Source organism: Magallana gigas, chromosome 1 (genome assembly GCF_963853765.1).
Source record: "Magallana gigas chromosome 1, xbMagGiga1.1, whole genome shotgun sequence".
Lineage (NCBI taxonomy): Eukaryota > Metazoa > Mollusca > Bivalvia > Ostreida > Ostreidae > Magallana > Magallana gigas.
In genome coordinates, this window is record NC_088853.1 from 8,218,009 (window position 1) to 8,243,701 (window position 25,693).

At 30.6% G+C, this 25,693-nt stretch overlaps 2 protein-coding genes across 4 annotated transcripts in view; both read right to left on the minus strand.

Moving 5' to 3' along the window:
• The window catches only part of LOC105335146 (receptor-type tyrosine-protein phosphatase alpha), a 33,805-nt gene extending 31,771 nt beyond the window's left edge, over positions 1-2,034 (minus strand). For both annotated transcript variants that reach the window (XR_010713116.1, XM_066082159.1), the window contains exon 1: positions 1,924-2,034. Coding sequence is in view for 1 of the 2 variants with exons in the window: in XM_066082159.1 (XP_065938231.1) it covers positions 1,924-1,984 (61 nt within the window). In the remaining variant the exon portion in view is untranslated. The remainder of the gene's footprint in view (positions 1-1,923) is intronic.
• Positions 2,035-3,755: 1,721 nt separating this feature from the next.
• Positions 3,756-20,303, minus strand: LOC136274709 (multiple epidermal growth factor-like domains protein 10). Of its 2 annotated transcripts, XM_066082208.1 has the most exons (10): positions 20,153-20,303; positions 14,915-15,124; positions 13,061-13,282; positions 11,492-11,632; positions 11,211-11,348; positions 10,837-10,974; positions 10,412-10,549; positions 10,184-10,324; positions 4,541-4,678; positions 3,756-4,156 (listed from the first exon to the last, which is right to left on the minus strand). In XM_066082208.1, the coding sequence occupies exons 1-10, from the start codon at positions 20,211-20,213 to the stop codon at positions 3,933-3,935; spliced, it is 1,551 nt and encodes a 516-aa protein (XP_065938280.1). In that variant the 5' UTR covers positions 20,214-20,303; the 3' UTR covers positions 3,756-3,932. The 2 variants fall into 2 exon arrangements, with proteins under 2 accessions (XP_065938280.1, XP_065938285.1); XM_066082213.1 differs by lacking the exons at positions 3,756-4,156; positions 4,541-4,678 and adding an exon at positions 8,080-8,592.
• Positions 20,304-25,693: the final 5,390 nt, after the last annotated feature.

The following is a 25,693-nucleotide window of genomic DNA, read 5'->3' on the forward strand; positions in this document are numbered from 1 at the left end:
AATGTAATATTACAAAATTAAAGATACAATTGCCGTTAATAACATGAAATCTCCCAAATAGCTATGGAGTCTTTTTATTATTAGGTTTTTATACATTTTTCAAAGGGGTTTGATTTTTTAAACCCATGAACAGACAATAATATATCCGTCGCAAAGAATCAATCATTAATAGATGAAATATTTTTTTCTTTGAAAAGTTAGGCGCTGTTGAGCAGGAAAAACATGTAAACAAATGGTAAGTCTACAGGTCTAAACGAATATACTTTGTTGATAAAACTTATAAAATGTAACTCTTTACTTCAATAGTTCCTTTAGTGGCACAAAAAGGGGTTATATTGTCACAATAACTTGTATTATCAATTGTTATACTTTTGTTTACATACAAGGAGGTACCTTATTGCAAGAATATACTGAATGTTGTGCCGGATAATTAAAACAGTGCCAAAAATTACATTTTTGCACCCGTATAAGTTACGTGTGTCGAAAAATCCAAATATGCCATATGATAGACCATTGCTTTTAAGAGTTTTCAACCACCGTTGTTCTTATTGTATCCCATAAGGTATTTTGAATTTCCTACCAGTATAAATAACTTCGTACATGAATTTAAAATCATATAGGATTTGAACAAAACTCCTATACGATTTTAAAACCCGAAAGGAAATCTTAATTTCCAATAGTAAAACTCCTGGTTTTAATTAAATTCCTATAGAAAATACTTTTCTCCAATAAAAAAAAAATATTCTCTCAAGGAATTGTAAAAATCGTTTAGTATTTTCAAGAGGAAAAGTATTTCTCCAATGGAAGTAATTATTTACATATGGGATATTAACCTTTAAAGGTAAATAGATGACCTTTCAGGTGAGACACACTAAAACTAAAGTGGTTATAGTATCTCTAGACAATGATCTTTATTGTTTAATATCTAGGATTTTTACAAACCTGCGTCTTAACGAGGCCGAGTACAGAACGAGTACGCACGCTTTCACGCAGCGTTCATTTGTATTGTGACGTCATCGTTTTGCTTGGTTGACGCCATGGCGTGATAGTTTTAACTGCAGATATTCAGCAAAAGTTTTTGAAAATAGCTCGTTTGATGTGTAAAATTAATGTTATATTGTGGAATAAACATAAATGTCTCGAAGTATAAGCTATAATTGGGCTCGGGTCGAACACATGAAGAGGGTTCAACAAGCCTAGCCCCCCCCCCCCCGTCACGTTTTCTTAACCCGCCTTAATATAACTTAATTCTTATATTTCAAGACAGTAAGCATGTATTTTATATTGATGACTCTTAATATGTGATGTTATATATGTTTTTATTACTTAAATATGTCTGAATGTTTTAATAATACTATATAGATCACCTTTTCCGCCTTTGTCAAATAAAAAATAGCCATCATCCGACAAATTTGGGAAATTGGGCATACAAAAACCAACTTTGACAAGACCCCTGGAACAAACCAGGAGGTAAAAGGCTTTTTTTAGTTGACCAGTAGATGCCCTTTAGCAATAACTTTAAATGTAGAACAGAAAAAGAAATAAAAAGGGCAGAAGTTTTTAAAAAATGTAAAAAAAAAAATGTGTAAAATTGATACATTTCAAGCAAAACCCCATAGGGTCCTATGTAAAAGATTAAAAAACTTGAGATGACCCATAAACAAACGGTGTGGTAATTGTCTTATTTTTTTAATCTTAAAATAATAATTATATCAGTAGAAATTCATGTAAAAAATTTCATCCAAAAATCTAGGGCAGTACAAATTAGACCCGGCCTTGTTAAGTGGGTGAACACTGCTTCCCTTTGGCACTGACAGAATTATCCACCACATTGTTTTTAATTTTTAGCATACTTTTACAAATTGTTTAATCGTTCTCTGCCCTTCTGACTGCTACTTTTATATTTTTAAAAAATGTACTTACAATATGCCAGAACATGTCCAGCAAACAGCAAGAGGAAACAAGTCTTGGTCAACACATCCATTCTTAACTTTTTTAAATTTATAACAAGGGAAAAAACAGTGTGTCTTTTCGTTTACATCCCATCAAAGGCAAATTCTTCCGGGTTTACATTGACACTACATAAAAATATATGTGTGCTTATATCTAATGCCACATCAACTGTTTTGTTAAGATATGTTTTGTCACATAAGTATTTGATAAAGCAACATGCTTCAAAGAATGTATACGGTTATTTGTATAGTAAAATTTAAATGAACTTATTAAAGTCACTATGAATTTGTTAAAAAAAAGTTAAAACACCGTTTCAAAGATAAACTCGACAAAATGAACGTAACTTTAATATGAGATAATATTTAAAATCCGTCTCTTTCAAATAATACTTATCATTGAATGAAAAATGTTGACGCATATAGTTCAAACCTTTGTTTTTAAATATAATTTTGAAGACGTTTGTGAAAAGGAATTTGAACATTCAATGTACTAGGCTAAAAGATTGTCATGGTGAAAAGTGAGTTCAAAATTGCCTTCATATCGAACTGCTCAATTATGTGTAAAAACGAAAGTATAAGTGAAAATTGTGTGAAGGATTAATGTTTGAGCCAAATTGATCAATTACAGGATACACCAAATCGTTAATTCCTTCCTTCATTTACATATATTTGATCCATACCAGACTTGGTTTTTTATTATTAAAACTTGCTAGCGGTCAGTCGGAATACACGTATATAACATGTTCTATTTCTTTTAACATTATTTGAGGAAAATTTATTTACCATCGAGATCAATTTTGAAATATATATAACAAAAAATTCATGTATTACGTTTATTGTAACAAAATATGTAAGAAATACGTTTGATAAAACACTGATTTTAAGGTCACTTTTAATAATCGTTTAACATTTTTATTAAAATACTAGTAACATTTTGCTATTATTCCTGTGTAATAAGTCTAGCAAAAAACAAATACACTTATCTACATTTGTTTTAATTACCTCTTGTTAGATCCCCGTTAAGTGGACACTGAGTGGTCTAAGTGTTCCCTACTTTTTACACTGTTCATCTCGAAAGACATGGCACTGATAGAGACGTGGGCGATAGAATGAGTGGTGAATGTGTACGTCTCTTTATTCTATCTTCAGATCACTCGCAAGAAAACAAAACCGACAAACATGCTTCCACCATTTTATATTATACCACAGTTACACGATGGAAAGATTGCCTGTGTTATTTAGTCATTATCTTTACACATTGGAGTGTGAACATACTCGAATGAAATAAACATGCATTTTTATAGATACACCTTGGAAAACATATCAACGTAAAGATTGCCGTTTACTAATGTCAACATTTATAAATATTAATACTTGTAGATGGAAGAAGTTTATAGTGTCCATTATCAAGGACAACCAATGTACCTATAAATGTTATAGATATGCTTTAAATCAGAATTTATGAATAGAAAATTGTGAGCTAAATTGTAACCTATGAATTACCTTGCTAAAATTTCGATTAGAAGAACCGATCCGGTCAGGATAACAATGGGTGAATAGATTTCTGTATTTTTTTATTCGGGTAAATATTATATTCTAAAGGATACCATTATTAAAAGAGGTATGCAATTTGTTGTGTTCAAATAATTGCGCGAACATCATAATTAGCAGCTTCTTATAGTAAAAGAGGTTCTGTAAAAAATGACTATCTTCATTGCACTCAAACGAAAAGCATGATTAGGAAAATCATTACTCGTTTTTATCTGCTTAGATATATATGTTTTATTAAAAGAAAATATGCAATTTAAGAGCCATCAAATGCATTTATTGGAAACATATAAAATATCAAACATGCATTTTAACATATTATTGTAGTTGAAAAAAAAACAACCAGAAAAAGCCATATACTGCATTTAAGACGCTTAGTCTCAGACATTAAAACACTAATTTAATAAATTGAGTAATAAATATATTAGCCGATTATTCTTTACTGTCATTGAGCAGTTGAACCACAACTTTAGAGAGTTCGCTAAGTATCCCTTGCAATCTTAATAACACGTTCTTTCTCACACGTAGAACCTCTGTCTCGGCCTCCAGCCTCTGGATTTCTTTTTGTGTCTTCTTATTTTCAAGCATCATTTTCTCTATCTTCAGGTCTTCTAGGTCCATTTTCTTTTTGAAATCCGTTGGTGACTGGCGAATATCTACAGTTATATTATTCATAAGCAATATATATATATATATATATATATGCAAAAAATTATATATGAAATGCATACTTTAACACCAATGTTCCGTCGAATAATGCAGGAAATTCAAACTTTAAAATTTTATCAGATAAAATAGTTTCAAACATTAATCCGATGATAAATTGCAAGCTGGTTTTATTGTGTGCTTTACTTGAATCACATACTATTCCGGATGACTGGTTTGTTTACACATCATTTAAAATGAAAATAGACTTTAAATAGTGTGTTAACATGAGGATATTTAATTACGGCGGTATAAAGTGACTAAAAGATATTTAATGTATATAAAAACAGGATAGAAGCACAATTTTAAGGGTTTTTTTTCACCAAGTAATCTACCTCTGTCACATTTAATTCCTTGGAATCCATCGGTACAGGATCTGCAACTTCCGTTTGTTTTATCACACGCCTCCCCATTTACACAGTTTCCGCTGCATGTGTACCCACAATTATGTCCATATCTGCCGGCGCTGCAGGCTATAAATAAACGTTACTAAGTTTTATATACAGGAGTTAAGTTTTACTAAAAACTATGGTTCGATATAAATAACTATAAAAGTAAGAAGCATAAACAGAAATTGTAGCATGATGAACACATAAAGTTCATTGTCTGTCCCGCTTCTTTGCAAAATTAAGGAATTTATTACACAGAATGGAAAAAAAACATCGCTTACATTGCTCAATCATTAAACTTCAATGAGCATACACACTGGCTATAATAACAAAACAGCAAGAGGCCCATGGGGCCACATCGCTCACCTGAGCAACAATGGCTTTATATGGGTGTACAAAGGATATTGTCCCCTATGGCCCGTCGGTAGAAAAAAGAATACCAAAAAATAAACTGTATCCAAATTTTACACTTATTTTCCTACACTTAATCTTTGACATTGTACCCTTATGAAATACCATTTTTACCAAAAATAAGATCCTATGCGAGATTTTTGGTAGGGGTACACTCACTATACTGTAACTCCAATCCCCTTCATTTTAGTTTTGCCCCCTTACTTTATAAAACGATCAAATTATATATGAGAATATGCATATATATATATATATATATATATATATATATTCATCTTCAACTACATTGTACTAGATAGTTATTGTATTTGAATTTATTAAAATGTATTAAAATTCCTACATGTGATAGAAAATAATTGTATCTCAAGGCGCTTAAATTAAGAACATTAAACGATTTGATTGGTCTTCTGCATTATGAACGATTGTTGTTTACCAGGCGTGAACTCGTGGTACGTTTTATAACGGTTACCTTACTCACTTGATCGATGAATACACTCGAATGAAAAATGTAATCATGTGATATGTTGAAGAGCTATTACATGTATAATCAATGCATAGGCGTCGGAACTGGGTGGAGGGGTCCCCCCCCCCTTTTTCAGATATAGCCGTATTCAAAATCGTTTTTTCTTTGTTTGTCAAGATTTCTGATAAGGTCTAGCCACCCCCCTCTCAATGTACCTCAGACTGCAAGGTATTGACAGGCATATCGCTCTATTTTACTATGGTCCATCCTTTATTTTACTCTTTATTCAAATTCAACATAAACAAATGTTAATCAACATTAACAAATGGCTACAAATTGAGATGATTTTCTGCTGTAAATTTTTTCTTAAGAAAAGCGATCATACATTTATCCCCGTAACAGTAATGTTTTAAACTGTTTTAAAGAGGTCGTTTTTATTTAATTGTGTCTTAAAAGCCAACAAAGTTGGAGTAGATTCCTCGTATAAGGAGGGGGTTCAAAAAAGTTGTTACAGCATATCATCCTTTTTATTTTTATGTACAAGTATTTAACGTTTACTGAGACATTTCTAGTCATAAATCGAAATTTCAGCGTCAATCGCAGAATTATAAGCAAGATACAGAAATCACAATTCTGCTTGGTTTGAGTTATTTTGTTGTTCACAAGAGTTAATTATATTCAACTTAAGATTTTTAAAACTTGGTATTTCCTATTCAGAATGAACAAAAGCATGGCCTCAGTTCTGTGAGCAAAGCTCTGTGTCTTGCCTATAATTCGAAACTTGACACAGCTGAATATGGTTTGTAAAGAGAAAACCGTAAACAATTAAAACAGAAGAAACATACACTAAAACAAAGAAAGAGCACAATTTTTTTTTCATATTATATATATATATATATATATATATATATATATATATATATATATATATATATATATATATATATATATATATATATATATATATATATATTTCTAGCAGCAAATACAATCTCCGTTTTGACTGAAAATGCACAGCATCTTAACAAAGCACGTTGCATTATAATCAACCATTACGTAGAGATCGTACCAAATTACCAATAGAATGTATAGTATTTGTAATATAATATGTTGTATGTGCATCAAATTTTGCTCATTTTGTGCAGGTAAACAATTAACTGTCTGATTTACTGAAGTCTATATTTGATTCGATACGTAAACATTCCAAAATACAGGCGATATTTCCCCTCAAGTTAAAAAGCATAAACGATATTCAAAACAACGTAAGACCACCGTCACGAGTGAAAATGTTAACGCATTGAAAGATTTACCCTCAATTTACTTCAGGAAATCGGCACGAATATGTCTCTGTGTCTTGCCTATAATTCGGAACTTGACACAGCTGAATATGGTTTGCAAAGAGAAAACCGTAAACAATTAAAACAGAAGAAACATACACTAAAACAAAGAAAGAGCACAATTTATTTTTCATATTATATATATATATATATATATATATATATATATATATATATATATATATATATATATATATATATATATTTCTAGCAGCAAAAACAATCTCTGTTTTGACTGAAAATGCACAGCATCTTAACAAAGCACGTTGCATTATAATCAACCATTACGTAGAGATCGTACCAAATTACCAAAAGAATGTATAGTATTTGTAATATAATATGTTGTATGTGCATCAAATTTTGCTCATTTTGTGCAGGTAAACAATTAACTGTCTGATTTACTGAAGTCTATATTTGATTCGATACGTAAAAATTCCAAAATACAGGCGATATTTCCCCTCAAGTTAAAAAGCATAAACAATATTCAAAACAACGTAAGACCACCGTCACGAGTGAAAATGTTAACGCATTGAAAGATTTACCCTCAATTTACTTCAGGAAATCGGCACGAATATGTTTAGCACGTTTCAAGTATCCCTTCGCACGTAAACTGTTGCACAACAAGCAATTACATCTTTGTCAGTTTGCCCCGTTTGTCATGCGTCAACATTCAAACATGACTGCTTTATACAAAGAACTTTCACTTTCGATATGGAATACAGAACCCGAAGTTATAAACTGATTGAACGCGATTATCTCTATTTTTATTTTCGTAAATTACTTTAATTTAAACAGAATTCGCCGGTAATTTTTGAAATTTATATTTTCCTTTCCAAAAGGATTATTTATGCAAAATAACGTTGAATTTGACTCAGTAGTTCTTCAGAAGAAGATCTTTTAAAATGCACCCCCCCCCCCTTTTTCTACAGTTCCGAGGTTTTCTCCGTTTTAAATAAAGATTGGTCTTTCAATTCTGCAATTTATAATTAGCTCCCTATAGGGATGCTTTGTGCCAAATGTGGTTGAAATTGGCCCAGTAGTTTTAGAGAAGAAGTTCAAAATGTGAAAAGTTTACAGACGGACGGACAGACGAACGACGGACAAAATGTGATCAGAACAGCTCACTTGAGCTTTCAGCTCAGGTGAGCTTAAAATTAAATACGTAACATTTGTTTAAATCATACTTTAAAATAATGTTAAAAGTGCAAATAATTATTATATGATTTTCCATGATGTTGTATTAAATCATTACGTAAATACACCAGTTATGATTGAAACATAAGTCTCCAGTGAAACCCTTTTGACAGCCAAAGAGACAGCTGCCGTTGACGTGGTGACAATTATCCTCACCGAAGCAGTACCCGCATTGAAACTTACAGCCAGCTCCATACCAAGCGGCATCGCATGCTAGATACATGAAAGTTATATATGTCTATAAAATTTGACATCACAAGGTAATTCTAAGTTCTTCATAACAGCATGATTTGACCGATAAGATTATTAGAGTAATCAAACTTTTTATAAGTTAAAAAAAACTGTTCTTAGCCATACATAGAAAGGTGGCATTTCCATTACCGAACCAACAAGAATGTTTTTCTTTCAACTTTCAGCAATACTAATTAATACAAGTCTCTTAAGATCCGTTTTACTTGTGTTACACCACACAGAGTCCCATCCCGGAGAGCAAGATGTACACGTTCCGTCTGTTGAATTGCAAGTTTCTTCATCTAGACAGTTTCCACTGCAGTTGTATTGGCAGTTAAGTCCAAACGTGCCATTTAAACAAGCTATGAATAATAGCGAACCTGTAATCATCTTTAGAAAATGTGTATCTTACACCTCTAATGAGGCCGACATCAAAACATCTGTGAGATTTAAGCATTTACTATTTAGCCCGTTTTCAACGAATTATTATTGAGTCACGTAGTACCCTTCAAGAAACCTCCAAGAATCGGGGTGGTTAATTAATTAACCTTTTTTTTATCCATAAATAATTAATATTTAGGTATAACAAGTGATATCATGGTAGAAAGAATTCTTTTGTTGAAAAAGTGCTAATTAGTCCCATTTTTGTCTAGTTTTTGCATTTTTGTCCTATGGTATTTTTTTAAATACACGAAACCTTGTTAAAAGTCACCAAATGATGGCATATAAATACAATTGACCTCTAACTTTGAACCCGGTAGAATATGTAAAAAATGATTCTTACTCCAAAAATTTGTCACATTGTCTATATAATGGCATAGAAAAACTTTATCCAAAATATGTTTTTAAAAATGTTATTATGTTCCTAGTAATGCTCAGTCAATAAAATCATATCAATTTTGAATATATTAATGATTATATTATTGATTTATTACATATTTGTTAAATGTAGCATATTCTAAATACTGACGTGCCGCATATATCTGTAACCATGTATAAGGCAAAAATTACGGCATAAGGGATTTGACGTCATCATCAAGTGTAGTGCATAAACGCTATTGCAGACGGAGAAAATGTATTCATAACCTAATAATAAATAAATTACATGTGAAATGCTTTCTCTTGACCTCTCTTAAAATGACTGACCATTGTAAATCATCAAATGGGCCCGAATGTCATAAAAATCGTTATTTCAGTGCCCCCGAAAAAAAGTGTAAGCTGATTATCGCAATTATTGTTGCAAAAAATGAACATGTGTAATTTTGTTATGTTTGAACACATTCTTAAATTTGACCGTTGTAAATTGTTGACATTTTTTTGAAAGTTTTTGACATGCGAAAAATGACGTCATAATCGCACTTGATTTCAAACGGCGAGGAGTTTCCCGAAAGTAACGGAGTTAGGATAGTGACGGAGTTAGGAGGCTATGCGAAATATATAACACATTTAACAAATTGATAACGTATTGGTATGAAATGTACAAAGTTCATAACGTTTGATATATTGTAGATTGGTAAATAATCACGATGGTTTTATTTTCACTATGTTCGCGATTTACCGTTCTTTCGCTAAAATAAACTCATCGTAAATATTACCATTAGTTTTTTTAAACGTTTTATTGCTTGTACTTTGATCAACCGTTTTTCTTAGAGCGTGAAATTAAAACCATCGCAATTGGTACTTTTTGAAAATTCGTGAAATGTTAACACCATGGAATTAAAACAACTTACAGTATAAACTTACACAATTACACCATGTTCTTTGAATATTTATAATATTTGGTTCACATTGAAAACGATTAATTTAGATTTAATACGCATAACGTGTCAACCAAATATAAGCAATTGTCTTATTGGTTTATCATTGTGTTTTTTAGATAACATGCATGGATTCATAATAATTTATGTTTTACAGAATAATATATAATTAAAAAAAGACGATTGTAAGAACTACCTGTTGTACATGTATCTGTTTTTTGCCATCCTGGTTCACATCCAAGTTCACAAGTTCCAGTTATGTGATTACAGACAGTGGATTTCAGACAGGCTCCACAGTTCTGAGAACAATCTTTACCATACTTTCCAGTTTCACATGCTTCCGGAAATAAAAAATATCAATAAAATATTTTATACAAAATTAACTTTGCAATTTAGATCAACGTTTTTCATAAATGTAACCTACTTGTGTTGCATTTTAGTCCTTTATATCCATCTGCACAGGACCGGCAACTACCGTCTATTTTGTTGCACACCTTGTCATTCAAACAGTGTCTGCTACAGTCGAACCGACAATTCATTCCGTATTTTCCATCGTCGCAAGCTTCAATTTGATCAATAAAAATGTTTCGATAAACTATTTCAAATAATATGCAAAGTTTTATGATGCTCTAAAATAGTGATAATGGAGATTATAATATTACAATTATTAATATTTTTCCTTTTAAACCAAGATAATTAAAATTCGATTCAAATCAATTTTCGGAATCTTTACCGGAATTTCTAAGGTATTGGCAATATATGTTATATCAAGTTCTCTTATATTTTATATATTTGGTGTATTTCTATAAAATCATTGCTATACAACGTTTAAGTGAATAGTCGTCTTACAGGTTTTACAAGTTTGTGTCTTATAACCCGCAGCACATCCTTCAAGACAAGTCCCGGTAACATGATGGCATATAGTATCTTTTAAACAGTGTCCGCACGTTTCAGAGCAGTTAAGTCCGTACCATTGTTTCTGGCATGCTAAGAAAATATATAGCAAAGTTAAAATTTATAAAACTCATTTCAATAAATAAAATGCATTTTAAAAAACCCCAAAATTCATGAAATGCATGATGCGAATATCCATCTTTTTAAAAAAAAGAATAAAAGAAAGAAAGGAGATGATAGATAGATAGATAGATAGATAGATAGATAGATAGATAGATAGATAGATAGATAGATAGATAGATAGATAGATAGATAGATGAACACTTTACTTTCATTACAGAGATTTCCACTGTAACCTCTCTCACAGCCCTTTATACAGGTTCCTTCATTTTTTTGGCAGTCGTCGTCGATACAAAATTGACTGCACTGTTTTATACAATTAAGTCCATACCTACCGCGTTTACACTCTAAATAAATAACAATAAAACTGCTCAAAATAATGAAACAAATATAATTGAGTTAGTAAAAATTACATATACATGTACGTATTGAATGAATAAGTATTATCTGATATTGTATTTGGGAAAAAAAATAATACATTTAATCTTACCTTTACATAATGGAGGTTGGTATCCATCGTTTATACAGCCTAGAGCATCACATTCCCCATTCTGTACTCCACAAGTTACACTATTCTTGCAGTGGTCACATTTGTTTGTGCAATTTCTACCATAATATCCCACTTCACAACCTAGATAAAATATACCGAATACAGTGCTAATTGATTATAAGGTACTGATATTTGTTAATTTTATTTCCATTTATTTAACAATAGTCAAATTATGTTTCAATTTAATGTTACGCTTACGTTTGTTGCAACTGACTTAGAAATAGCCATTAAACTTTTCTAGAGACCATATATTCATACCCGGTTTACCACAAATCTTTCTTTAAACAGTATTCAAAATATCATAAAATAATATAGTCATATACCAAGGAAACGAGAATCACAACGATCAAAATCAAGTTAATTGATATGTGTCGGTCAGAGATCAAACCACAATTATCAAATACTAAATACTTTGATTTTAAAACATTTTTTTGACAGGCTTTTTTGTTTTTGTGTTTTGGTTTTTTTTTTTCATTTTTATTTTCATCGTATAACATAAGCATAATAAATATTATACCTCAATATGACTAAAGTCCATCTTAAGACAATATTTTGTCATTAAGAACCCTTGTAGAAAAGTATGAAGATGAAGATGACTTCCCCACCCCATTTTTTACATGTAAAAACCAACACTCAAAACATTTTAAACATTCTGGAACATCCTTGGAATTTTTTTGTAATTTAGAAAAATTAAAACTGTTATATTTGAAACAATTAAATTCACAAAACAACTAAATTGCTGTTACTTAAAGTAATTAAAAAAAAATAACTATATTATGTACTTTCATAATAAAAACAAGAGGCACGCAGGCCATAATGATCCCCTGGGTACCATAAGTCTGGTAATGGATTGTTAAAGAGTCTATGCAAGACGACGAATGAAAACTTATGACGCACGACGGACTAATCATTAATGGTTTTTGACTGTCGTGTCTTGCGTCCTTAGTCAAGCATCGTCCACGTGCGTTGACAAGTTTACATTTTTAAAATTCCTCGTTAAAACTACAAGACCAATTGTTACAATTTTTGTGTGAAGCATCCAAATTTTGGGGTTTTAATGGTGTTGTTCATCCTTTCAGTACTACATACTATTACACAACACTACTGTACATCAGTCTGCATGAACAGAGATAGTATGATTTGTTTTCTAAGATTAAAACCGTAACTTATTTTATTTTATAAAATTAACATTTTTGTGAAAAAGTTGGGTTGTTTTCAACGGTTTACATTGTAATTTTTGGTAAAGGAAATATGAAAATATACTTGTTTCTCTCTAACTTTATTCTATTTAACAACATTACTATATATTTCTCTAAATAAAAGAAACAGAATATGTATTTCACTGGTTGCGGGATTTTTTCAATATCTGAATTCCAAACTTATTTCATTTTGTTTTTTAACGATTTTTTAAGGGTTTAGCTATTCTTTCTTTTAAATCCTTTTGATTGGCATATGAAAATTAATAGTGTTGTACAATGCTGTTTTGAATCAAAACTACATGTTACGTACCAAAAACCTGGACTTCACAAATTTCTACAATAGGGCTCATATCCACATCAGGGTTGTTCTTCTGATAAATCCAGATGTATCGAGCTGTCTTCTCACAGTCCTCCTGCACAATGGTCTGTAGTATGACGTTTCCTTGGTCTGTGTAACATGATGACTTTACAGGTGGTACATTGGTATCATTGGACACACGGAGAGAGTACCCACGGAGTCTTGTCGGTTTTCCTTAAAAGAAAGTCGATAAACAATTATTAAAATATAGTTTTCGGACACACAAAAGAGATATATCTCTATGATATCGAGTTTTTATAAGTAGTGTATGACTGTGTGTGTTTTTTGTTATTGCGTGGACCCTGAGGTCCACGCAGAAAATATATAAGCGAGGTTAAACCGGATGCTATGGGGAAAATTTAGTCTGCGCATGAGCTAGCCTGGTTCCTGTGCGTAATGGGTAGCTCAGGGAACCAGGCTAGCACACGTTTATCTGAATCGGGATCGGGATTCCGTGCCTTATGCACACACAAGTTCAAATGCGCTATAATTGTAAAGTTGTTGGTAAACAGTACAGAAACAAAGTATTCCTTTTAAAGAAATGATTGGCATGTGATACGAACTATCAGTATTATGAAATAAGTTTATGTTATGCCGAAACTCCACATGCATCAAATAGCATAATTTGCAATGTTTTGTTGTTTTCCGAAAACACATGTAACTTAACTTTACTTTTATAGTAGGCAAGGCTAGAGAACTTCCCCATTAAATTTTTTTAACCATTTAAGTGTGATTGAATAATTATGTCACTGTAAAAAAGTTTAAATCTCAAGAAAAATGCATCAAAATATGAAATTTTTAATTTACACAAAGCTGTCACTGCATAACGTTATTTAACAAAGTAGTGCGAATCGTAATGTGTGCGCAGATAGTAGAATTCACCAAATGCCTAATACTTTACATGCAAACTTCATTCATAGATAGATCATAATTATTTTAGAAGTATGAACCCTTTAAATTATGAGATAAAATTTCAGGGCTATACATTTAGTATACGTAATACAACGTACAAATTTAGTCGTTAAAAGCAGAGGGATAGAGTCGGTGGAATCTCTGATAATCTTAAGGCTTTTACGTTTTCGTTGGAAACACATGCAAATGGTCCACGTATTGTAGGACAGCAACTTGTTTTTGTTTTATTGTTTTTGGATCTGTGTAACAAGAGGACTCCTAAGGTGGTACAGAGGTATCATTGGACACACGGAGAAATACTTTTGTTTTTATTAAAGTTGTAGGATTTGAATTATATATAGGAAAAGAATAAATGGGAAAAATAATAATTTTTCAAGTAAATAATTTAGAACAGTTTATTTAAAGATATCAACACATATAAAACTATAGCATTTTGATAGCATTTTATTGAAATTATATATAGATAAATAATGCATGATATAGGCACCCGGATATTTTTGGACATATAGATTACCCTATATATCGGAATATAACCAACTGTTTCAAGTTAAAAATATGATAAAGTTTAATTAACTACTAAGTATAATATGGTCTCATTTTGTATAACACTGTAGTACATGCAAATACTTCAATTTATAGTCTGATAACCTTATAACATTTTACATACTTGTTAGCTCTATAAGTATCATTGTTAGTCGTGAATAATGCCAGGTATTTTTAATACGGTCTGGCAGTATTTGATTGTAAATCGATACTACTATCCGGCAAAAAATGTTAGATGGATGTTTTAATGTATCAACTGCATACTTCAACACCAATAGTTTCATGTAACGCTTTGACACTCTCTATTTGTAATAACATGTGAAAACGATGAAGGTATTAAATGATGCTTACTGTCATCCCTGTACCAGAATTTGAATGACTTGACACTGTAAACTCCTCCCAGATCTATACGTAGCCACGCCTCTGTAATACCTCTCCTATCATCACTGTGAAAGCAACGTGGCTTGTCCTGATTGGTATTACCGTCCACAGCTCGTGATGCCACGTAATTTCTGTATGTTGAACTACCCACTGCTATTGTTTTGTTGTTGACAAGTTGGGCTGGTATAGAAATATTATTAAAAATACGTGAGATATAAATATTCAAAAGTAAAAGCGTGTGAGTTTTTGACATGATGGAATGTGTAAATAACGTAAATGTTGAAATAAATGACATTAACAATAAGCCAAGGTAAACAAAGAAGACACATCAAAGATGTTGTGGCTCGTTGTTAAAGTCAATAAAACATAAGAAAACTGCATTGTTAATATTGGCAATATTGTCTGATTTATGATTTTATCTTATTTTTTGTAGAGATTACGAAACTGCAACATGATTTAAGGTTGAAATATGTAGTTTGTAGCAAAAAAGGGAACGCAAAGCTTGATCGTGCATTTCTTTTATTATAATAATTATTATTAAACATGTACTAATGAAACTATTGTTTAAATTTTGCACCTAATTTTGATGATGGTGCTCAATGTTTAGACAATATTTCAGGTAAACGAAATATTTAAATGAACTACCAGCAAAAACTGTAAAATACGTGACTTAGCAAAGGATATTTCGTAAAAATATTTGTGATTTCATGTCATTAATCACTTGCGACAATGCGACTTATAAAGAACATTAGCCGTGTTAAGATACGCATATCACATGCTTAAGAAGAAAATAATACATCATAAAAATGCATCGAATAAAGTGTTGGATATCGTTGTCAATTTATGTAATTAACGATTAAAGAATCTTTTGGTTTAAAGTATTTCATCGATAATTAAAATAGTATTTTTTTTATATAAGTTTAGCTTAAATAGACACGCAAAAAATTGCATACGTTAAATTTTTTTGCAAAGAAAAGGGAAGAGAGAGAGAGAGAGAGAGAGAGAGAGAGAGAGAGAGAGAGAGAGAGAGAGAGAGAGACTTATAGAGGATTATTAAAATAAGCCTTAAAAATTCATTTCTCTACATATCCTTTGCTCATTGGATATTAGTTTAAACCTAACTGAATTCTTACTGTCTGTAAGGACCCCGACTTTACAAATCGGTAGAAAAACAAACATTGAGCAACGCTACAAGTCACTTTTAATAATTTAGTACTCAAAAATGGTCATTGTGACCCTGAATCGTTCTTATTTCCTCGAGATATTACACAAGGAAGTCTTATTTTATAGGAACAAGAACGCTTTCTGTGATGTCTGCGTTACTTTTAAGCTTGAATTTGCAATTTTTTCCTGCATGATTCTATTATTTGTGTTGTAGATACTTGTACTGTATGGTAAATGATATACTAAACAAGAGGCCCAAAGGCACTGACGGTTACCTGCGTACCATAATCATTAGATTGACAGCTGACAATTTGACTGTTGACAGTTTGTTATTGTCATTTTTTATTGACATGTCAGAGGCCTATATTTGCGTTTCTAGCTTTATTCAGAAGTCCAAACTCCAATATGAGACTCATCTGACTGTTAATTAACTTTTTTGTTTAATAAAAAACACTAGTTCAGAAAAAATGGGTTGGGGGATGGGTGCAAGAGAATGATTACACTCAAAGGTAATAGAGGTAACATTCAATTTACAAAGTATGTATCAATTATTTGCTTAACCATATAATAAAACATTTATTGCTGGTTTTGTTTTTGTTATTGGCTTCGGCCAATCACAGTTATGTCTATATGATGCATCCGGCAAATTTAATATTTGCGCAGGCATTGTAGCTTGCACTACTTTATTTTCTATGCAGTGACAGCTTAATGTAAATTTTTATTTGCATGTAAATTACTAAGTAAAAAAGTGTTTGCCTTAATAGTAAAACATCCACATACTTATTTGATAAAAAAAATCCAGTTTTTTCTTTGCAAATATCAGTTGGGTATATATATTTAGTTTCATAGAAGTAAAGTATTTTTATGTCCTGCTATATCGGTAATCAACAAAACAGTGGGACAAATCCCATTTATTATGTCTATTGCATGCTTACGCATTATATTTAGAGAGCTGTCTAATGATATAATAAATGCCTATCATTATTTTAAAGAGAATACCTGTTTACCACTACGATGATCTAGCTACCCAAGAAATACAATAATCATATCTTATTCGGCTCGGTGTTTATAATGCTTTTGGAAGTTTTTGTAAGTTTTACAAGTGATTATAAACAGAATTCATTTCATAATCGCCACAAATATCTAATTTCTAGTGCATTTTTTACACACCTTCTTCTTTCTTTTTTATTTTAAGATCAGTAGTTTCTATTTTGTCTGTAAATTGTGAATAATTTACATTAAAAGTAAAAAAGAATGCTTTCCAAAAAAATAATATTTTTGGTTAAATCTCCGTTAAAAGAAGACAGTTGATAAGATTATTTAATTCTTACTGGATGACCACTACCTACTTCATATTTATATTTGTTATTATTGGGTTGATCTTGCTGAATTCAAATGTGTCGTACAACTAAAATCACCTTTGAGTCTGACAAAAAATGTTATATTATGTATATAAATATTTACAAACTGTTAAAATTACATACCTAATTTTAGGACTAGACACAAGATTTGAATATTTTTTTTCCAGAATTTTAATCATTTAAATAGAATTAAGATTTATGTTAGATACAATCATTTTTGTTCCCGAGTTCTTAGTTGTTTTCTTGCCTTTAGAATTAAGATTTTATAATGCATATAGTTAAAACAAGTAATATAGGCATCCACTCATTTTTTTAAAGTTATAATTATTTTTTATTTGTTTTTAAATGCTTGTCTCAAAGATGGTATATGAAGATTTAGGAAAAAATATCAGATTGAGACGATTGCATGAATTTGCATCAAACAGTTCGTCAAAATCTAACAATTCATTGCAATTAACTTTGTTTTGTTTTCTCTTTCGACACATAGTGAATAGCATTATATGAAATAAATATATAAATGATGTTTGGGTTATTTTAAAGAATATCGTATATGTTTTCCTTCTGTTTCACAGCTCATTTGTCCTCACTGTGTATACTCATTATCGATTTCATTCAATTCGAATCCACTGTGCAATATTACACACACTATTTAAATCTTAAGCGATCATACAAAATTAAAAACACAATTGTCATATAGAACATAGAATCTCCCTAATAGCTATGGAGTCTTTTTTATTAGGTTTTTATTTATTCATTTTTGTTTATTTATTCATTTTTGAAAGGGGTTTGATTTTTTAAACCATGAACGACAATAATATATCCGTCGCAAAGGTATCAATCATTAATAGAAGAAATATTGTTTTTCCTTTGAACATTTTGGTGCTGTTGAGCAGAGAATACATGTAAACAAATGTTAAGTCTAAACGAATATGCCTTGTTGATAAAACTTATTCAATGTAACTCTTTACTTCCTTATTTTATTTTATTTGGCACAGAAAGAGGGTTATATTGTCACAATAACTTGTATTATCAATTGTTATACTTTTTTTACATACAAGGAGGTACCTTATTGCAAGAATATACTGAATGTTGTGCCGGATAATTAAAACAGTGCCAAAAATGACATTTTGCACCCGTATAAGTTACATGTGTCGAAAAATTCAAATATGCCATATGATAGACCATTGCTTTTAAGAGTTTACAACCACCGTTGTTTTTAATGTTTCCCATAAGGTATTTTGAATTTCCTACCAGCATAAAGAACTTCGTACATGAATTTAAAACCAATAGGATTTGAACAAAACTCGTATTAGATTTTAAAACCCGAAAGGGATCTTAATTTCCTATAGTAAAACTACTGGTTTTAATTCAATTCCTACAGAAAATACTTTTCTCCAATAAAAAAATATATTCTCTCGAGGAATTGTTAAAAATCGTATAGTATTTTCAAGAGGAAAATTATTTCTCCAATGGAGGTAATTATTTAGCTATGGGATATTAACCTTTAATGGTAAATAGATGGTCCTTCAGGTGAGACACACTAAAATTAAAGTGGTTATAGTATCTCTAGACAATGATCAATTGTTTAATTTCTAGGATTTTTACAAACCTGCGTCTTAAGGAAGGAGTTTTTTCATTATCAAATATACTTCTTATAATAAGAAATTCATGAAATTTTGACACAGTCAAACGGATCATATTACCAAATGATTCTATCAGTTTAATCAAATTTGACCTTTTTGTTTTTGCATAAAGGTCAGATCAAAGTCACTACCTTTTTCCTCAACGTGAAGGGTGATAAAAATAAGTGTAGCGCTCTGTAGTTCCGTAGACATTTGTTTAAAATTCGAAGATTTTAGTCTTCAATGAAATCATAGACTATAAGAGTGTGTATCAGCTTATACTACTAAATTGGAATAAATATTTATACTAAAATTGATATTGCTTAGCCCGCATTTCCTCTAATTTTCTTAAATTTTGAGGAAATTTTGATTATTTGTGTTATGCTTCCAATAAAAAAATATTTCTGATTTATATGTATTATGAAGACTTTATATAAAGATATAAACTGACAGAAAATCTAATACATTGACCATTTTATAAGAGAGAAAAACTGATTTTAGTGATTTTTTTTCACAAAAATCAATGTATCGAATGGGCACTTTAAAAAGCTTATAAAAATGTAATTTGATAGACAAATCATATTTTAAAAACATATTCTGAAACCCAAGTATCATATCATTAGTTCACAATAGTAAAAAATTTCAACATTAATGTTATTGTTTTTAAAATGAAAAAAACAAACTCAGTAATCTGCAACCATTCTGAATTGCGAAACATGTGATATTTTCCTACGCTAATATTACGCCAAAAATATAGTCCTTGTTAGATTCTAAACATTGATTGCCTTTTTCTATTCCAAGTTGTATGATAGTAAAAAAGAAAGAAAAATATACTATTTTAATTTCCTTTCATCTTGATTTAATGAACAATTGATCAAATTTACATTTGACAAGTCGAAAACCAGAAAAGACTCCTTCCTTAAGCGGGTGAACAATGCCTCACTTGGCACTGACAGAATTATCCACCATATTGTTTTTAATTTTTAGCATACTTTTACGAATTGTTTAATCGTTCTATACGCTACTGACTGCTACTTTAATATTTAAAAAAATGTACTTACAATATGCCAGAACTTGTCCAACAAACAGCGAGAGGAAACAAATCTTGGTCAACACATCCATTCTCAACTATTCTTAGATTATAACAAGAGAAAAGAGAGTTTGTCTCTTCGTTTACATCCCATCAAAGGCAAATTCTTCCGGGTTTACATTGACACTACATAAAGATATATGTGTGCTTATATCTAATGCCACATCAACTGTTTTTGTTAGTATATCAACGTCAAGATAAATGTTTTGTCACATAGTAAGTATTTGATAAAGCAACTTGTATAACATGTACTTGCTTCAAAGAATTTATACTGTATTTTGTATAGTAAAATTTAAATGAACTTATTAAAAACACTGAATTTGCTAAAAAAAAAAAAAAAAAGTTAAAACACCGTTTCCAAGATAAACTCGACAAAACGAACATAACTTTAATATGACAAAATATTTAAAATTCGTCTCTTTCGAATAATACTTATCATCGAATGAAAAATGTTGACACGCATATAGTTCAAACATTTGTTTTTAGAAGTTTGTGAAAAGGAATTTGAACATTCAATGTACTAGGCTAAAATATTGTTATGATGAAAAGTGAGTTTAAAATTGCCTTCATATCGAATTGCTCAATTATGTGTAAAAACCAAAATTAAAGTAAAAACTGTGTGAAGGAATAATGAAATTGAACAAATGCCGGGTGCACCAAATCCTCATTTAGATATTTTTGATCCATACCAGACCTGGTTTTTGATTATTCAAACTTGTTAGCGGTCAGTCAGAATACACGGTCGTATATTACATGTTCTATTTCTTTTTATATTAATTAAGGGAAATTTATTTACCATCGAGATCAATTTTGAAATATATATAACAAAAAATTCATGTATTACGTTTATTGTAACAAAATATGTAAGGAATACGTTTGATAAAACACTGATTTTAAGGTCACTTTTAATAATCGTTTAACATTTTTATTAAAATACTAGTAAAATTTTGCTATTATTCCCGTGTAATAAGTCTAGCAAAAAACAAGTACACTCATCTACATTTGTTTTAATTACCTCTTGTTAGATCCCAGTTAAGTGGACACTGAGTGGTCTAAGTGTTCACTATTTTATACACTGTTTATCTTGAAAGACATGGCACTGATAGAGACGTGGGCGATAGAATGAGTAGTGGAAATGTACATCTCTTTATTCCATCTTTATATCACTCTCAAGAAAACAAAACCGACAATATAGCTTTCACCATTATATATCTTACCACAGTTAAACGATGGGGAGGTTGCCTGTGTTATTTGGTCATTATCTTTACACATTGGAGTGTGTTCATATAAACAATAAAATGCTCACTTTGGTGATTCATTTGGGTTATGAAGGTAGCGACATTGCAGAAAAAATACATAACCCGCGATCATTTTTTAACTAATTAATAAATTGAGCGTACAAAGTAGGTAAAATTCATTCAATTACTGATAATGTACATAAGTACGTTAGCTAAAAGAAACAGCCAAATCGTCCCAAGTGAGACTTTGAGTCTGACATCATCATGGTTAGTTCGTGCAGTTCGTGATTTTTCTTAGGTAGTCGTAGGTCTCAACCAATCGATAAACAGGGCATGTCAAATTCAATCCTGTCACATTATTGTCAGTTTCAGCCGCCGTAGATAACGACCAATCGATAAACGGGGCGTGTAGATTTCGGGTAAATATTATACATGACAACATTATATTTTGAAGAATAATACGAAAAATAAGCAATATAGGCATGAGTGACAGATGACACGGAGTAAAACTTCAACCTGACTAATTCAATTCTATCAAGCCCACAAAGTAAAGAGTTAATTTAAGTTACTCACTGTACGTTACAGTCCTGGAAACAAATAGAGATAAAAGGAATATATTGAGTATTGCAGCCATTTTCATCCCCTGTAACATGACTTCACACACAGTGGCATTGCATCTCCAGTGTAAGCAGACTGTGCAGTATTCTAAAAATATAACTAAGAATTGCATAATAGCCGCAGCAGCCGATATTCCATGCAGTGCGTCGTGCTATTTTTGTTTTGATCAGTAATTAAATGATCTATATTTTTTCTAACTTTTATAACTGATATTCATGATTAAAAAATAACTATTGAGTCATAGGTTTATTGTTTGTTTGAAATGTTACATCGAATTGCCAGGGTGAACTCCTTGATAGCTAATGCGATTCTTTTTTTCCTTCTTATTTGTAATTTAAGGGGGATAAGGACATTGCAGTGTGAATTTTTTTGCTTTTTTAAAAATATTTACAGTAAGATGTCCATTACAACATACCTTGAAAGAAAGCTATATTGATGGGACTTACCCCCCCCCCCCCTTTTTTTTGGCTTTATGCATTTTTTAAGGTTTTCAATTTTGTGCGATAATTGTTTATTTGATGAAACTTATTTTTAAATTACATTCATTATTTTTTAGAAAGAGAACAAACTTCATTTTTTTTTTAAAAATAAAACTGGCTTTTTTTACAAAGCAATATCTTCATTTAGTCAATATTTTGCTGAAATCTAGTAGAGGAGTGTCTATTCTTTTTAAAGAAAATATTGATGTGCAAGTTTACAATGTAAATAGGTCCAGTGACGGTAGAAAATTACTGCTGAATTTGGAGATAAATGATTATAAATTCACTGTGGTTAATATTTATGCGCCAAACGATAATCAAAACAGAATTGATTTTTTTAAAAAGCTTCTAAGTTTTATAAATAAACATAAGGATAGTGATAATGTATTATTATGTGGGGATTTTAATTGTCGTTTAGATAATGAACAAGACAAAAGCTCACGTTTTTTAAATAACTTAATTAAACAATTAAATATTTTTGATGTTTGGAAAAAAATGTATCCAGATATTAAAGGTTTTACTTGGTGTAATGCCAGGGATGTTCCTACAAGCAGAATAGATTATGTATTCATTAGTAATAATTTTGTTCCAAGAATTGAAAACATTATATTAAGAAAAATCCCAGGAACGCATTCGGGTAAAAGAATGAGTGACCATAGATTTTTGAAATTTACGCTCAAGATTTTAAACAATAACAGAGGTCCAGGGTATTGGAAATTAAATGTATCATATTGCGAAAATGAAGAATACAAAAGTAACATTAGAAATATTGTTCGAACCTTAGATAACTCGCTAGGTGCAATCGACAGATGGGAGCTCTTAAAACGAAAAGTTAAAGATTTTTCCATATATTTTGCAAAAAACAAATGTAAGTCTATTCGTGATAATATAAAATTGATTGAAAGAAAAATTGACGCACTAGAAACGGGTCCAACTGAAAAATTTAACTACGCGGAACTGAAATCACTCGAAGCTAGATTAAATTTACTTTATGATGAAAAAATAAAAGGAACACAGATAAGATCAAAAGCGAGATGGATTGAAAATGGTGAAAAAAATTCCAAGTATTTTTTAAATTTAGAAAAACATCATCAAACTTTGAATGTTATTAGAGAACTAAAGTCACACAACGGTGAAACGGTAAACAAAACAAACTCTATAATAGGAGAAATGGTAAATTTCTATACAAGTCTATATTCTTCTAAAAACATTCCTAATGAAAATATTATTGAATATTTATCAAATATAGATGTTCTAGAAATAAACGCTGATGATAGAAAGATGTTAAATAAATTCCCTTCATACGAAGAATGTAAAGACGCAGTATTTCAAATGAAAAAAGATAAATCTCCTGGCTTTGATGGTATATCTAGCGAATTTTATCAAATGTTTTGGTCGGATATTGGGCCATTATTCTATGCAGCTTTACAGGAAATATATGATCAGGAGGAATTAACAAGTACCCAAAAATTATCCATAGTATCTCTTTTGTTTAAGAAGGGTGAAAGAAACCTATTAAAAAATTACAGGCCGATCAGTCTCACCAACACTGACTATAAAATTATTGCATTTGTATTTGCTAAAAGATTGCAAAATGTTTTATCAAAAATAATTAATGAAAACCAAACGGCTTATGTGAAAGGGAGATATATTGGGGAAAACGCTAGGCTTATTCTAGATATTTTTGAGTATTGTAATGCAGAAAATGAAGATGGTATACTACTGTTCTTAGATTTTGAAAAAGCTTTTGATTCTGTCGAATGGAATTTTCTATTTAAAGTATTAGAAAAATACAATGTTGGTAATAATTTTATGAAATGGGTGGAAATCTTATATAGGAATCCAACATTTAAAATGAAAAATAATGGTTGGCTATCTAAAACATGTAATATGTCACGTGGCATTAGACAGGGTTGTCCTATATCGGCACTCTTATATCTCTTTGTAGCTGAAATTTTAGCAATGAAAATTAAAATTGATCCAAACATAAAAGGTATTAACATAAACTCAAATGAAATTAAAAGTGTTCAGCACGCAGACGATTTGACAATAACTGTAAGAGATGATATTTCTTTTATAAACACTATGAAAATAGTACACGAATTCTGTGATCACGCAGGATCCAAAATAAATGTTAATAAAACGGAATTTTTATTGCTAGGTGGACTAAAAAACACACTTACAGAAATTAATGGAATAAAAGTAGCTGATAATACTGTAAAGTGTCTTGGTATATATATAGGGCATGACAAAGAGGAATGTTACAACAAAAACTGGATGGAAATATATAATGATATGGAAAAACTGTTTGAATCATGGAAACGCAGAAAATTAACATTATTTGGAAAGTCTTGCATAATTAACACACTAGCTATATCAAAACTTATATACGTAGCGTCTATTTTATGCCTCCCAGGGAAGGAATTCTTAAAGAAAATTCAACGTCTCATATTTAATTTTGTATGGAATAAATCAGAAAGAATAAAACGCAATACTCTTATCGGCGATGTAAGAAATGGTGGTCTGGGTATCATTGATGTAGAAAGTAAACTCAAAGCTTTAAAAGCGGCCTGGTTACCAAGAATATTGAAATCAAAAGGAGTTCTGTACAATATACTGAACGGTTTTTGTAACAAATATAATATAGATGTGATGTATGTTTTGCAATTTTCGAGTAACGTAGACAATCTAAAATTTCCACTGTTCTATAAAGAAATACTTTGTTCTCTAAATGAATGTAAAATTTCCCGATTAGATGTAATGTCAAATGTCGATATAGTACGACAGCCGATATGGAACAATTGGAATATGCGATACAAAGGAAATGTATTATTTTTTGAAAATTGGGTTAAAAGTGGCATCCTATTTGTGAAAGATATACTGGATAATAATGGAAAAATTCGAACTTTAGAAAGTTTAACCAATGTTTTGAAAGATAGATCTAATTGGTTATGTGAATATAAGACTATTATTTCTGTGTTAAAATCAGTGGTGAGAAAATATGATTTTGCAAATACAAAATTTGTGGATAAGAAAATTGGTTTAGATTTTTATTTTCAAACTGGCTATGATAACTTGTATGGAAAAAAATGTAATTTTTTTTACAAAAATTTTATAAAGAAGAAGTTTACAAAACCTTGCTACCAGACAAAACTATCGAAGGAGTTTGAAATTCAC